Source organism: Setaria italica, chromosome IX (genome assembly GCF_000263155.2).
Source record: "Setaria italica strain Yugu1 chromosome IX, Setaria_italica_v2.0, whole genome shotgun sequence".
Classification (NCBI taxonomy): Eukaryota; Viridiplantae; Streptophyta; class Magnoliopsida; order Poales; family Poaceae; genus Setaria; species Setaria italica.
Genome location: NC_028458.1, coordinates 42,571,824 through 42,586,629, shown reverse-complemented (window position 1 = coordinate 42,586,629; position 14,806 = coordinate 42,571,824). Strand labels below are relative to the sequence as shown.

Genomic DNA, 14,806 nt, shown 5'->3' with positions numbered 1-14,806 from the left:
TCCACTGATGATGACGGACTGAAGTGATAGTTCGAGGTGAGCACGTGGACCAGATCAGCTCAGCCAGCACACCCGGCTCGCCGCCGGCCGCCGCGAAATTGCCGAGAGGCAAACGGGCCTTTGATGGTTTAGCGGCCACTTCGGCAGCAGGCAGCAAGCGGGGTACAAGAACTAGGGCCCGAGCTGCTGCTGAATCTGCTGCACGGTGGCGGCTGACCGGACCTGATCTGGCCTGACCCCGTCGCGCACGGTGGCCCGTGCTGGTACACTGCGCTGCAGGAGGTCTGCACGGCGAATCTGGTGGCTGGTACGACGGCGTGAACCCTGCGCCGGGCCGTGGAACTCCAGTCTCCATCATCTCTCACTGAGGTGAGGTCCCTCCGATCTGAACGAGCCCGCCCCTACCGGAAAGCAGGCACCACTGCACTCACGCGCCAACCATGGGATGCCAATGCCATGCCACGCCATGTGTGGACGCGGTCACCTCTGCAGCCATGAGATGAGATTGAGAGCAAATCGCCTTCCAGATTCCAGAGATCGAAGTATACAATGAAGGAGTCAAAGTCTTGGTCAGTCTTCGTCCCCTTCCTTGGCCCAGCAGCGGGCCGGGCCGGGTGGGCCCCACGGTTTACTCCGAGCCCGAGCTGGCTGGCAGGCTCACTCCCCCTCCCCCGGCCACGACAACGACGGAGTACTATATAAGCAGGAGCAAACCACCACTACAAGCCGAGCTCGCTCGTGGCCATAGCGCTCAAGCAACAGGACAGAGCTCCCCGCCGCCCCCAGCGACCTCCGCTGCGCTCAGCAAGCTTCACCACTGGCCATGGCGAAGGCGAGCGCCGAGACAAACACCACGGCGCTGTTCTTCTCCTTCTCCGCGGTCGTCCTCCTCCTCCTCGCCCTCCAGCCGCCGGACCGGCGCCCCGGCGGCGGCACCCTCGCCGACCTCCTGCTCGCCGCGCTCGACCGCTTCCCCGACGCCCGCGGCCTCCTCGACCTCGCCACCAGGAGGAACATGGTCCTGCTCTGCCACGCCATCCTCCTCGTCATCCTCAGGAACGCCGGCGTCCTCGGCGCCCCCGCTCGCCGCCGCGGCGCGACCGCGACCACAGCCTCCGCCGTCGTCGCCGACGCCGCTGATGCAGGCGCCTGCTGCGCTCCTGTTCTGACCGACGCGGCGGAGAGGAGCATCGTCGTGTGGCGGCGGCCGCGGGGCGGCGCCAAGCAGGACGCGCACGCCGACGGGAGCGGCCATCGTCTCGTCAGGCGTCGTCAGGCGCGGCGAAGCGCCCAGCAGCACCCAGCGGCCGCCGCGGCGCCGATCCCACGCGCCGCGCCAGCATTGGCCGAACAACCGGAACAGCAGCAGCCGCCTCTGACCAGCAAAGAGATCGTCCTCGTCGACCATGATCGCGCCGCGGCGGTCGTTGAGCTTCATCTGACTTCTGCGAGTACGACGGATGGCGAGAAGAGCGACGAGCGGGACGTAGACACCGCCGCGGAGGAGACGCCGGAGCTAGCCGATGACAGGAGGATCGAGGAGTTCATCGCCAAGCAGTGGAGCAAGATTCGGCATGAGAGCCTGCAGCTGGACAGGTCGTCAGGGTCCCAATCCCAAGCGATAACAACATGCTAGCATAAAAAAACGATCCGTGTAGTAACAGAAAGAAACCTGTGATGACAAGCTCCCCGTCGATCGACCCGTGCGTGCGTCCTAGCCTAGGTGGCTTCGAGCACTTTGATGTGGGTGTGGGTGTTCCTCTGTTTTGCCGGACGAAATCTTTCGTCGTTGTTCATAGGCCAAATCATTTTCTGTTTTCAGTCAGCTCTCCTTTCTTTAAACCCACTTTCCATACACCGAAAAGTGAACAATAGGCGCAAACAGAGTGGTAAGCACGTAAACAGAGCAGAAGCAGAGCAGAAGTGAGGCAGAGCAAAGGAAGTCGTCGCCGTCGCTGCTGAGCGTTGACGCAGGAGTCAAGATCGATCGCGTACAAAAGACCTCCGCGAAACACGACAAGTCAGTGGTAATACGAGAGGGTACCATTTTGACGTGGACATTGCGCGCCTGACTACGTTTTTTTAAGACATATATAAAGAGTTTTGCTAAATATCTGTCATCGGATTTATTCCTAAAAATCTGTCGAATTCTGAGCCACACGATTCCGCTTTGAGATATGTGCTATGGCCTTCCTCCATTTCTTTCGCTGCGCGGGCTCAGGCCATTCACGGGTCTGGACGTGCATCCGACTACCCGGTAACTGTTGCTGCCTTATCCTCTCGCCTCTTCCGTGTGAACTGTGAAGAACCCCACTCGACTCCATGTTCGCCGCTGGCCCGGGGGATTGCTTCTCCATCGATCTCCGGCACAAATCAAACCCTTCTGTTATCTACAGTTCCTTCTCTGATTTGATCACCATTTCTCCTCCTTCCCCTCTTTTAATTTTCTGATTCGTTTTGTTCATTTGAAGGTACAAGTAGATCTGGAGGCGCGAATCAACCATCCTGGCACAAGATTGAGTCCGCAGCACCATTCCCTTCAGGAAGCTCCATTGAATCCCAGGTTTGTCCTGTGATTTCTTTGAGCAAGCCATGAACACATAAATGAAATCTCCTCCCTGTCATTTTCTTTCTTTTCCCCAAATTTGTTTGAGCTCCTCTTGAGCGTGGTAGGGTTATTATTAGGGATGTGATTTGTTTTGTGATTCAGCAGCCAACTACTTGATCTGTAGCTATTTTTAGTGCTAACTTGCATTGTATTTTTCTTCAGATTTCACTAGTGAGAGACTGAGAGTTAGGATGTGAGTCGCATTGACCTGATTCGTTTGCACCCTGGACAAATTGTTGGGTTCCTGAACAACTCGTGAGAGTTAGGATGTGAGAAACAATTAGAACTTGCTTTGGTGATTCTTGTCTTGTCTCTATTTTTTTTTACTAATTCGGATCCATGTATTTTTGGCTACCTGTCTTGCTAGTGTGCATGCGGGTGTTTTAGCTGTCTAGTTATTTGTTTGAGCTGGCTGGGAAGAGATACTACTGGAAAGAGCCATGGTCTTATTTTTGTGCAATTTAATATTGGTGCTTTATTATTATTATAGTTGTGATTTCCACCTGAATATATGCTAATTTCTGTTGCTGCAATTTGTCCGTTATTAGATGGTAACTAGCCTATGAAGTTTCATGTGGAGGCTATGACTATCATCTACCCCTTCTTGGACATCTTTTCTGCACTGTGTCCCTGCTATTTGTTTTTGCTAGTTCTTCTTTTCAGCTTGATGAATCTAAACCATGTGTCTCTTTTGGTTGCTATATGAATTTTCCTATGTTGCTTCTCTATAAGATTCAAAAATTAGTATCATGTTTTGTGATGTAGTTTCCTACCCAGCCTAGTCCTGATGTGTGAAATGCTATCTGCTCACTGGTTGTGCATGTGTTATTCAAATAAAGGCGGCATGTAGTTTTGTTGGAAGGTTTGCTAAACTTAATAATGAAAATCTTTCTCTGACAGCCTGTGTTGATTTACGTTAAGTTGACCCTTTAACTGAAACTTTTGTTTTAAAAGGATGTCTTTAACTGAAATCGACACGTCGGATGTTCAGATGCTAAACTATAGCAGTGTCACATCGGATGTTCGGATGCTAATTAGGAGGACTAAACATGAACTAATTATAAAACTAATTGTAGAACTCTTGGGCTAATTCGTGAGACGAATCTATTAAGCCTAATTAATCCATCATTAGCAAATGGTTACTGTAGCACCACATTGTCAAATCATGAACTAATTAGGCTTAATAGATTCGTCTCGCGAATTAGACTCCATCTGTGCAATTAGTCTTGTAATTAGTCTATGTTTAATACTTCTAATTAGTATCCAAACATCTGATGTGACAGGTACTAAACTTTAGCGGGTGGTATCCAAACACCTCCTAAGAGTACAATCACGATCAGAACACGGAGTCACTACTCACTAGTGAGCCACTCGACGTCGCGGTTTACTAGTAAAGGTCACATGTTCTTGAAATTGTCAGCAAACACGACGATTCACAGGTAAACGGGAGGGCCATAATCGAGTGCTCAAATCTTTGGACTTGGCCACTTGGGCGCGGCTGACGGCCAATATACCTAGCTGGGTATGGGTAGGTTTCCCTTCACCTTTTTGTGCTCGTTTTACGTTTCATGAAAAGCTAGCATCGGCCGAACTGTTCCTGCTACCCTCTGCAACCCTTTTAACTCTGATGGTGTTCGGTTTACACTAATTGGAGATCAGATCAGTCTTTTCTTTGGAGCAATCAACTGGAAAGTAACTGTGCAGCTAATTAACAGTGACTTTACAAAACCACAGGCGGATTGTTCTGGGACAGCCAAGCAAACTTTTGAACAAAATGCATGATGAGTTTTTTGGGGAATTTAGCCTAGCCAGTAATTTTAGGCCGTAATTGGGCCGGTCTTAGTCTTATGTGGGCTGAATAGTCAAGAACACACAGGAATACGTAGGCCGGGCCACCAGCCTTCTGTCGTCGGAACACGGCCATATGCGCTTCCGGTGTTTGAGATTTATGCAATAATTTTACCCGTTTGATGTGCCGCATCCGCACATTCCTTGCTCTCTCCCACCCACACGGCCACGCCGCTGGTGCCTCACGAGCCGGCCTCCTGCCCGCGCGGCCCGCACTCCGCTGCCGCCGAGTGCGGCTCCTTCTCGCACACGTGCGCGGCTGCGTCCTGCTGCTGTTGCCCGCCGTCCGCCATGCCTGCCCGCGCCGCCACGGCCCTCGCGCACCCCCACGTGCCGCCATCCGCCGCGGCCCATGCGCGCCCTAGGTGTCGGCGGCTGCAATAGGAAACAAAAACAGCTGCAGTCAGGTAAGAATTGCTGTGTAATTTTTTTATGCCTCAAGATAAAGTTGCGTAGTTATTTTTTAGCTGAAACTGCATGAGCTGCAATCTGCAGCCGAGCAGCTGTAGCAGAAGCAGAAGCGAGCGCGCCCAGAGGAAGTGTATTTTTGAGATGTTGATTGTTGTTTATAAAAATGTTGAATCCACATTTCTCGAATGTTGAAATAGGCTAGGGAAAATGTTGAAGGTAGTTACAAAATGTTGATATGATTTTAGAAAATGTTGAATCTAATATTTCATATGTTTATCCAACTATTAGAAATTGTTGAATGTAATATACTGAAATAATTATATTTATTTGGGCCTGCTGGGTCTTAAAGCTATCAAGCTTAACCAACTTGCGGAAGTCGTACGGCCTGTTCGCTTCAGCTTATCAACCGGCTTATCAGCCACCAAACAGTATTTTTCTCTCATAACAAATCACCCTTTTCAGCTTTTCAGTCGGCTTATAAGTCCAGCCGAATAGGCAGTAGGCTGTCGTCCACGAATTCAATGCTTAAAAAAAGATTCAATGAGCAGAAACTGGCTTCCTCGTTCATGGTCGCATCAGAAGCAGTTGCCGTCTTCCTGGCCGGCTTGCCCTGCCCCATTCTAACACATCATCCACGTACTTACAGGATCATCACATTCACCTTTTTCATACTACATCCGTACGCTACGAGATATGGAATGGATGAATGGTGATAGGCGTGGCTGACCATCTCTAAACCATTCCTGATGGCTGAGGCGAGAAGAGTAGAGCAAGTTCAGAGGAAGCTTTTTCCATGCTCAATTCAGGAACGCCTTGCGTGCTGCTCAGACCCACCGTATCACGCTCCAAGATTGTTACAATAATAGTATTTGTACACCTGTACAAAAATCCATCGTAAATACATAAAAACACGGACACAAGCATAGCATATATACGATTTGTTCAGCTTTACATTCGACGGGGCGCTTCATCCTACACTCACACGTCTACTCACTTTAATCCCTCCAAAATACAAAAGAGAGCAGTACTCATATACCAACACAACACAACACCATGAACCAAAGCAAAAGGAAGTGAAAAATACGGTACATCCTAACATATTCTACTAGGAATTTTACAATGAACAACACGACGAAGCTGCAGATCTTCGTATATTTCCGAGACGAAAAGGCATCATGCACCCAGCTGAATAAAATTCCACGCGCAAAGCTACGATCACATGACGCTGCACCCGGCGCTGGGCTCCTCCTCGTAGTACTGCTGCTGCCCGTACGGGCTCCTGCCGTAGCCGCCGTACGGCGCGTACGCGGCGTGGCCGTACGCCGCGGGCCCGCCGCCGCCGTAGTACCCGCCGGCGGGCGGGCCGCCGTACGGCTGCGCGCTGTAGCCCCACTCGGGGGCGGGCGCCGGCCAGATGGACGGCGCGGCCTGCGCCTGCGCCTGCGGCTGATGCTGGTGCTGCGGCATCATCGGCGGCATCATCCCCGGCATCCGCACGGGCGCCGCCGCGGCCATCGACATCGACGGGCCGGTGCGGGGCGCCTCGAGACGCGCCGCCACGGGGGTGTTGGTGGTGATGATCTTCGGCTTGCCGCCGCCGCCGTGGCCGTGGCCGTGCCCGTGACCGTGGTGCGCGTGCCCGCCACCGCCCGCCGGCTTGCCCATGTCGAAGTCGAAATCGTCGAAGTCGTCGTCGTCCAGGTCGTCGTCGTCGTCGAACTTGACGTGCTTCTTCTCCGGCTTCGCCTTGCCGCCGCCGTGGCCTCCACCGCCATGCCCGCCGTGGCCTCCACCGCCGTGCCCGCCGTGGCCCTTGCCCTGGGCGTTCCCGTGCCCGTGGCCATGGCCATGACCGTGGTCGTTACCCTTCCCGGGCTTGGGCGCCTTGGCGGCGGCGGCTGCGGGGGCACCGTGCTTCTGCTTCCCTCCGCCTCCGCCCCAGGCACCGACCCCGGCGACGTGTATGTCGGTGATGATCTTGCCGGCGTTGTGGGTGAGGCGGTCCGCGACCTCCTCGCCGTCGAAGGGGCCGGACACCGTCACCGTGTTGCTCTTCTCGTCGTAGGTGATGGTCCTGATGCTCACCTTGTCTGTCCATGAGCAGAGTGAGGAAACAGAGGATCATCAGTTCATCATGGATTGAGTTAGACCACCCCTTTCTTTTGTTGTAATTTAGGCAATTTTCTTGGAGGAGAGCAGAGATTTGTGATAGAGAATTTGGGAGGAAGGCAAACCTTGGACCTTGCAGAGGACCTTCCTAATCTTCTTGTAGCATTTCTCACACTCGAGATCCACTCTCATGACAACCGTCGACATCTGAATGCAAATTTTGGGATCTCAATCTCATACAAATGTAGTAGTAAAAAGATTAAAGAAAGGCAACTGAAGAATCTTTTCCACGAGAAGCAGAGGAGCCGTAGCAGTGATTACAGTAACATGATCGACATCCTAGCTAATAGCTTGGGGGCAGAGTGTTTTGCAAGCTAACTAGGACTGTTTCCAGTTAGGTGGTTGGTCCTCTTTTTTTTTTGTAAAAAGGGAAGAGGAATCGCACGTTGCTTGCTGTCTACTTCGCGCGTGGTACTTGAGTGTGGAGGGAGCACACTCGAAAGCCATGCGTAATCACACCGGGAGTTGGCATGACGCCGACACCAAGCGATCCCGGAACAGATACATGGCGTGGTCTGGTTTGAAAATGCAAGCAAACAAGGTGAACTCTCGGATGAGGTTTGAAACAGTGCGTTAGCACAAATTCCTCTTCGTCTAAATTTCTGGTACTAAGTTGCCTTCTTGAAAGCTAAGAAACACGATCTTTGGAAGGTACAGAAAGTCGTAGTACAAAGGGGAGGAAACTAGCAACAAAAACTCGGTTAACCTTTGGACTCAAATCAGAAAGGGAGTTGGAGGGAGAGGGAGAGAGAGAGAGAGAGAGAGAGGAGGTTTCTTTGCTTACCTTGGGGTGCTGCTATGGATGCTTGGAGAAGGCCTTGCCACCTTTGTTGCAGGTGCAGAGGACAGAGGAAGCAGGAGGTTGCCCGGGGGGAAGAGATAAGGGAGAGGAGGGTGGTGGTGGGCGAGAGAGTGGGAGCCTCCCAGCACTGAGCTCAGTTCAGCTCCCTTTTGTTGAGACGCCAGAGCAGAGGCAGGGTGATTAACCTGGCAAGGGCAGGGCAGAGGCTGGCGGCGTGACGCTCTCGAGTGCTCCCAGCTACTAAGATAAGCACCAGACTAGCTCTGGCCGCCACGTGGGCCCGCCCCCGGCTTAAACCACCTGTCTATCGCCGCCCTTTTCCACCGGTACAACCATCATTGCCACGAGCTGCTTAATTAATCTGCTCCTGCTAGCCTTCTGTATTATTCCCGCGGTAAGATTACTCTCTTTTTACTTTTTTTTAAAAAAAAGGGAAAACTGTACTCCCAAAGCGGGTTGCGGGCACCCAGACCAGATTCATGTCGACCGCGGCATCCGCTACCATCTAAGCAAGGTCTCGATCATCGCTACAGGGTAGGAGGAGTTAGCGAAAAGTGAGTTTGTTGAGCGGCGACACCAATGCAACTCACTCGCCTGGGATAGCATGCAGTGGATTAAGTTAACCAAAAGCTTGCAATGAATCTTTGAACAAATAATGCAAGCTTCTTGCACGCAACGTGTGAATGGTTGAATGGCCGGCTGGCCGCGCCACTAGTAGCAGTACCCCGGGAATTAGGCAATGCAATGCCGCTTTGAGTGGCAAACCCTCCCTGTCCCTGGCCCCAGGCTAGTGGAGTGGGCACTGACACCAATCGTTTGGTTAGGCCCGGCCTGCCCAATTTCCCGTTCCAGAGGTTCAGAGGTTGGTTGTTGTTATCTCCCACAGAGCTAGCTATAAAGCTACCGAGGCTGCAACAAAGGAAGAGGGAGTGAAAACGAGTGTCACGTACTCACGTAGCTTTCGTGGGAGCGGCGTCGTGGGGCTGTTGGCCTCGGCCATACCGGCCCGGCTGGTTGTATCCGTGACTTGCTTGGTGGGCACTGATGCTGCTAGTGCTAGGCGAAGAAGGATTACCACCACTCCACATACAAGATACTACCAGTGTCACCCATGATTGCCGACCGATTAATCAATGTGCACTGCTAGGAGCGTCGTGACATGCATGATGTACCGATCGATTTGACGTGCTGGTGTGCCTTCGCTCTCGCCCTGCAGCAGGAAAGAGAGCTCCGGACCTACGCCACCGACGAGCAAAGCCCTAGAAAGCGGAAGCTGTGCTGAACCTGGACGGGTAGCAAAATCTCCTCGGTCCCAAACACAACCATCAACCAACGTGCAATGTAACGCAGCATCCTCCGGTTTGCCTACCAGCGATTTGACTCACTCTGACCCTAGTATCTTTCCGGTCCTCCGTCGGTATCGAGACGGTGCTCTGCCCATGCAAGGCCTGCCTGCCTTTCGCAGTATCCTGAAAGCTTGGCATCTGGGACCGATTGCAAATTCAGATCAGGATTCCCGGCCGGCCTTCGCATCACCCATTGCAAAAACAACAAAGGTTCCGGCAACGTTTAGCTTTTCCAAAACTTTATCATCAACAACGGGCAGTACGTTGAGAAGCTTCGACCTGGGGCTCCACGCTTTCTTTTTTAACCTAACATCAGCTTTGATTCCCTTGTACTGACGCTCCAGAGCATCTTCGTGCACCGTCCGCGTACGGCCCGTAAGCATCACGGATAATGAAAAGAGCCGACGAAAACATTAACAGGTTGATGATGGCAAGCATCATGAAGCGTCCCCCGAGTGTCCCTGCTTGGACCAGAGACCAAGAGGCAGATGCAATGGACACAAACCTGCAAAGCAACGCCTCAACCACCTGTCTCAGCGAGGCTTATCCATCAAAGCAAACGCAATGTTCCGGAGCAGCGTGCTGGTCGTACATATCCAGAGGATCAGGAATTCCTGCAGCTCCTAGTTTATGGGCAAACAATTCCCAGGAGTACACTGATAAATCGCCAGGCTTTCTCACTCAGTCAAGCTGCTGGCAGGGCAGAAGGTATCACTCGGAACGAGCCGTGAAGGACACAAGGTCAAGCACCTCTCTTGAAGGGGTCCTTGGCATGGTTGCCACCATTGTGGCGATGGAAGTCTCCTTTGTTGTTCCGGCCAGCTCCAGACACCTTCTGATCAGCTTCCCTGGCTTTGTTCTTGTCACGGAACCCAGTTGTAGCTGAAGTGTCCTCTGGCTTCTTAGCTCGGGATGGTGGTGCACCGTGTGGTCCAAGATAGATGTTTTCTGTGTCCTTAGTGGCCTGTAGAAAAAAAAAAGCAGCAATGTAACAAATAGGTATGCATGGGCAATGATTATCTACCAAGTGGAACAACCAGATTTCTTGCTTTGCTGCTGTTCAATAGTACAAAACATCAATTTTGCCATATGCAACTCTCCCCTAGGTCAGCACAACAAGCATGTTTCTTAAACATGGCCAGTGCCATGTTAATTTACAGCTTACAGTAAGTCAGTCCTCATTCACGGCGCAATGAAAATTAAATTATGCTGGTGTTTAGCTGTCATACACAACCAAGGAGAACAGCCTGATTAGAAAGAAACCTTTGGAGGTGGCTGAGGATCAGAAGCCCGTGCAGCTTCCCAGTCACCGAGATTGGATTCTTCAACACTGAAGCTTGGGATCACAAAGTCATCATTATCTGTGAAATGTAACACATAGCATGTGAAAAATATGTTCCCTAAAAAACCAACAGGCACTTAGTTCTAAAAATAATAAATTGAACAATACCTTCCTAAAAAATAACAAAAAGAAAGAAAAAGGTCCACTTTTCAACCTAAGTTTTTTTCCTAGTCTGTCTTTCAACTTCCAGCTTTGAAGCCATATAAAACACAAACACAAAATACCAGTCAGAACAAAACCAGGGTGGCTGACGCCTCCTTCCCTCCAGCATTTTAGAGTTCAGGGACCATGACCATAGTTTATTTCCTAAAATAAGCTTAACCATATAAGGAGTGCAGATAAGTACAAAGAAACGAACTTAAACATCAAGATGACCCAAAGAATGCACAAAAACTTATTAATAAGGAACCTACATAATCAGATTAGTAAAGTATAAACAAGATCTAACTAATAACAGATATAGCAAGGACAGATTAACAGAATATGGAAGCAACAAACGCTCAGGCAAAGGAGAATGCAGAAATCAGAAAGTGACAGCAATTCCATCCTGTCACTGCATACATCTTTTAGAGCATTACACACTATCCTCTACTGCAAGTCTTCTAACTTTCTCATTATCATCCCTATATAGACCTCTCGGCGTGCACCGCCCCTGTTTCAGGTGCAAACAAAGGGCAAATAAAATGGTATTTCACTGACCTATTATTCGACTTGCTGGACCAGGACATCGACGTGTGTGTACTAACACCAAATCCAAAAAACACATCATATTTATCACCAATGACCAATCAATAAAGGGCGTGTTTGGTTCCACAGGCGAGCCTTGCCTGGCCTTGCCCGCACAGAAACCGGAGCAAAGGAACGTGTTTGGTTTCCTTGCAGTTTTGCCATGGGGCCTGTGCAAGTTTTTCCTCGCTGAAGTGAGTAAGCCGCAACGGCTCTCCGCCGTGGGCAAGGCAAGCCTCGTCTGGCAAAGCGAGGCCAGGAAAGCCTCTCTAGTCTCTCCACAACCAAAAGTGCTGAAAGTCTCTCATCCGACACCCCAAAACTAGCCCAATTCAGGTGACCAGTAAAGCTCAATGAACCAAATCATTCTTGTAGGCGAAGACAGCACGCAAAGAAATAAATTACAACATAATAGTAATAGAAACTGAGTTTATTGGTCCATAGAAAAAAAAAGTACTTCCATGATGCTATGCAAACTCGTCATTAGAGATGTCATGTGCCCTCCGCACACATGACAAATCTACATGACTACGCCTATACAGAAAGCGCTTTCTACAACAGGGCCACATTAGACAGCAGCATCTGAAACATATAACCAAAGCACCTATTCATGCTTGGAACCAAAACTCTGTTCTTCCACAATTATTGACGCTCAACCAACTCTACCCTACAGGACATGGCTGAGGCACAATTGCACCAAATTTATCAAGATTTATTCATTGCATCTCATCTCACAATCCTCATACATTGGATATATCAAACCAGAAACATATGATGAGCTGTTTTCAGAGGGAGCCAAATATGTATGGATGCACTTCATCAGGATTGTTTTCGCCATCATCTGCTCTGAGCTTTTTAATTTTGTCAATGCTTATACCACTTTATTTTTTTACCAGCTCTCACCTACAATTTCTTGTTTCTTCTCATTACCTAAGGCGAGGCAAATTGTTGATAAGTGACCAAGGGATATTGACATGGCTATGTTGCTAAAGCTAACTACAAACAATTTAAGAGATGAAGCACGAGCAAGTTTTTATGTTATATTGGATGTACCAAATTGCAATAAGAAAAACTGAATATTCGTTTCTGTTGCTATCTCAACGAACCTAGTCCTGTTGACGCTTTTGAAATAGGGTAACAGCAAGGTCTGAGATGTCTCTGATGGTGGCAAACTTCCCCGGGATTCTTTACTAAGCATAACACAACCAATTTTGTGTGCATAACCAATTTTGTGTGCATACATTTGCCAAAGATTAATATTCTCTTTCCCTCTTCCCCCAAATCGCGTGATGTACCTAATTCAGAAAAAAAAAAGTCAACCAAGTAGACCATCCAGACTCCAGTAACGGAGCTCATCCTCTACCCCACTGCGCCAGATAGCACCACGTCAATACTAACCAGACTAATACTGTATTTCAATGCACAGCCTAAAGGCTAACATTACTGACCCAAACCACTTTCTCTTGTTGCGAAGTGCTGCTAAGGCTGGTTCAGATGTCAAGTTTCCAAACCCAACTCGTTCCTAGTAGAAAAAAGAAAACCAAACCAAGCTAGAAATGAAAAAAAAAACGTGGAGAGAATGAGGCGGGACGGGAATGAATTTAGAAAGTTACCCCAGTCGTCGGCGTCGGACGCGGCGGGGCCGGTCAGGGGGTGCGGATCCATCGGGCACAAAAGGACATCGAACTTCGGATGAGGCTGGGCGCGAGAGCCCGAGGTAACCTTCTTGAAGGATTCCGGCGGTGGCTGCGAGGAGGCGAAGGGGGCGGTGAGAGGTTAGGCGGCCGCCGGTCTCGAAATCCGGGGGGCGGCTGCGGCTGGTGGGGGTAGGGGGTATCCGTCGATTTGGCGAGCGGCGATGGAAGAGACGACGAGAACTCGAGAACGTCGAGATGGGATTTGGAATCTGTGGGTGGATGGTCTTCCCGTTATACCCCTGGTTTTCTATTCTCTCAAATTTTTTGCAGTCCTACCCATTCCATGTGTCATGATCTTCGTGTGGGCAGCTTGTGTTTGAGCGAACTGTGTTCATCTCCCTTGGAAGTTGGAACTCAAGGTTCTCAAACTGAAGGAACAAGAAACACTTAAGAATTGGAATGCACTGTCAATTCAAACCTTACAGGATCCTAAAACGCAGGAAAATTTGAAAAGAAGCCTTTGGAGGCAAAGGGGAAAACATAGGAAACAGATGTACATGCACCTCATGTTTAGTTTCCTCCGAAGTTCCTTTGGAATAGCCCAATCCATATGAATCAAGCATTTCTTTGTTTCAAATAGTCTCAAAAAAAATTCTATTAGAATTGAATTTTCTAAGATTAATAGGGTATAGCCAACATTGTAGGGCATGTCATTGAATTGGTTCAACACGAAAATCAGCTATGATATTGAAATGGGCCATAATTCAAATTATATTATTTGGATGGCCATTACATTGGCTTTTGGAATCCTAGGAAGTAGCACAATCCGATTCCTATTTAAATGCACAGAAGGTTTGCCATTATCTACGAACGATGAAGAACCTATATTTTTTAATAAAGGAAATAGTTCCTACCTCTGCGACAACACACAGCCAAGTTTTTACATCATCCTCAGCTTAGAAGCTGAACACAAAAAATAGGGAAACGAGTACACATAGAGCATGAATAATTCAAAAGCATAGTCTATTATTATTTCTCCATCCATTCTTGGCGAATATATCCAAAGCGACGATCTCTAGTGCTTTGATTGCCGAATAAATGGTCTCCCTTGTGTCCTCGTGCTGCAACAGGGACCAAAATCGTAGTCAATATGCTCCCCTGAAAATGACCTCATAAATGAATTGAAACGTTTTTTTCTCAAACACCAAATCGTTACATGTACACTAAATAGCCCACATAAGAGCTGCCACCCCACAGAGATTAAAGTTTTATCTTTTTTCAATGCATGTTAACCAATTTCCAAGCATATGGCTTATTAATTTTGGAGGGTTAACCCAGTAGCTATCTGAACAATTCTTCAAATGTCTTTAGCATGTTGACAATTAAAAAAGAGATGTTTGATTGTTTCATTACAATCACAGAAACAACACTTTTGACTCCCAGTTCCTTTTAGTTAAATTATCCTTTGTTAAAATGACACCTCGTTGCAGCTACCAAAGGAAAATCTTTATCTTTAGATGAATGTTTAGCTTCCATGTAAATTTATTATTGAACGGCACACCATGGTTTATCAAATACTCATACATAGACCGAACTGAAAAACGTCCATGTCGATGTAGGTCCCATGTGAAAATATCTCTACCTTGTGAAAGCTGGTGGTTGGCTATTTTAGCTACTAGGTCATACCAGGCAATCAATTTATCCCCAACTAATGCTCTTCGAAAAGAAATATTCAGATGCAGGTCCCATGTGAAAATATCTCTACCTTGTGAAAGCTGGTGGTTGGCTATTTTAGCTACTAGGTTATACCAAGCAATCAATTTATCCCCAACTAATGCTCTTCGAAAAGAAATATTCGGTGGCCTTTGATTCATAATATTCGCCACTGTTGCACGAGGATAATTGCTATATTATACA

At 48.8% G+C, this 14,806-nt stretch overlaps 3 protein-coding genes across 8 annotated transcripts; 1 reads left to right on the top strand and 2 right to left on the bottom strand.

Moving 5' to 3' along the window:
* The first annotated feature begins 707 nt into the window (after window positions 1-707).
* On the top strand, window positions 708-4,266 carry LOC105913617. 6 transcript variants are annotated; one of them, XM_022823324.1, is made up of 3 exons: window positions 708-2,385; window positions 2,472-2,563; window positions 2,771-3,469. In XM_022823324.1, exon 1 carries the CDS (start codon window positions 824-826, stop codon window positions 1,634-1,636), a length of 813 nt encoding a protein of 270 aa, XP_022679059.1. In that variant the 5' UTR covers window positions 708-823; the 3' UTR covers window positions 1,637-2,385; window positions 2,472-2,563; window positions 2,771-3,469. The 6 variants fall into 6 exon arrangements, with proteins under 6 accessions (XP_022679059.1, XP_022679060.1, XP_022679056.1 ...); XM_022823325.1 differs by having other exon boundaries at window positions 708-2,395; XM_022823321.1 differs by lacking the exon at window positions 2,771-3,469 and adding an exon at window positions 3,892-4,266 and having other exon boundaries at window positions 708-2,563.
* A 1,496-nt stretch (window positions 4,267-5,762) lies between these two features.
* Window positions 5,763-8,057, bottom strand: LOC101760540 (heavy metal-associated isoprenylated plant protein 32). The gene is made up of 3 exons (XM_004983969.4): window positions 7,821-8,057; window positions 7,102-7,183; window positions 5,763-6,957 (listed from the first exon to the last, which is right to left on the bottom strand). Exons 2-3 carry the CDS (start codon window positions 7,181-7,183, stop codon window positions 6,083-6,085), a joined length of 957 nt encoding a protein of 318 aa, XP_004984026.1. The 5' UTR covers window positions 7,821-8,057; the 3' UTR covers window positions 5,763-6,082.
* Window positions 8,058-9,678: 1,621 nt separating this feature from the next.
* LOC101760129 lies at window positions 9,679-13,177 on the bottom strand. Its single transcript, XM_004983968.3, has 3 exons — window positions 12,866-13,177; window positions 10,448-10,545; window positions 9,679-10,148 (listed from the first exon to the last, which is right to left on the bottom strand). Exons 1-3 carry the CDS (start codon window positions 12,915-12,917, stop codon window positions 9,927-9,929), a joined length of 372 nt encoding a protein of 123 aa, XP_004984025.1. The 5' UTR covers window positions 12,918-13,177; the 3' UTR covers window positions 9,679-9,926.
* Window positions 13,178-14,806: the final 1,629 nt, after the last annotated feature.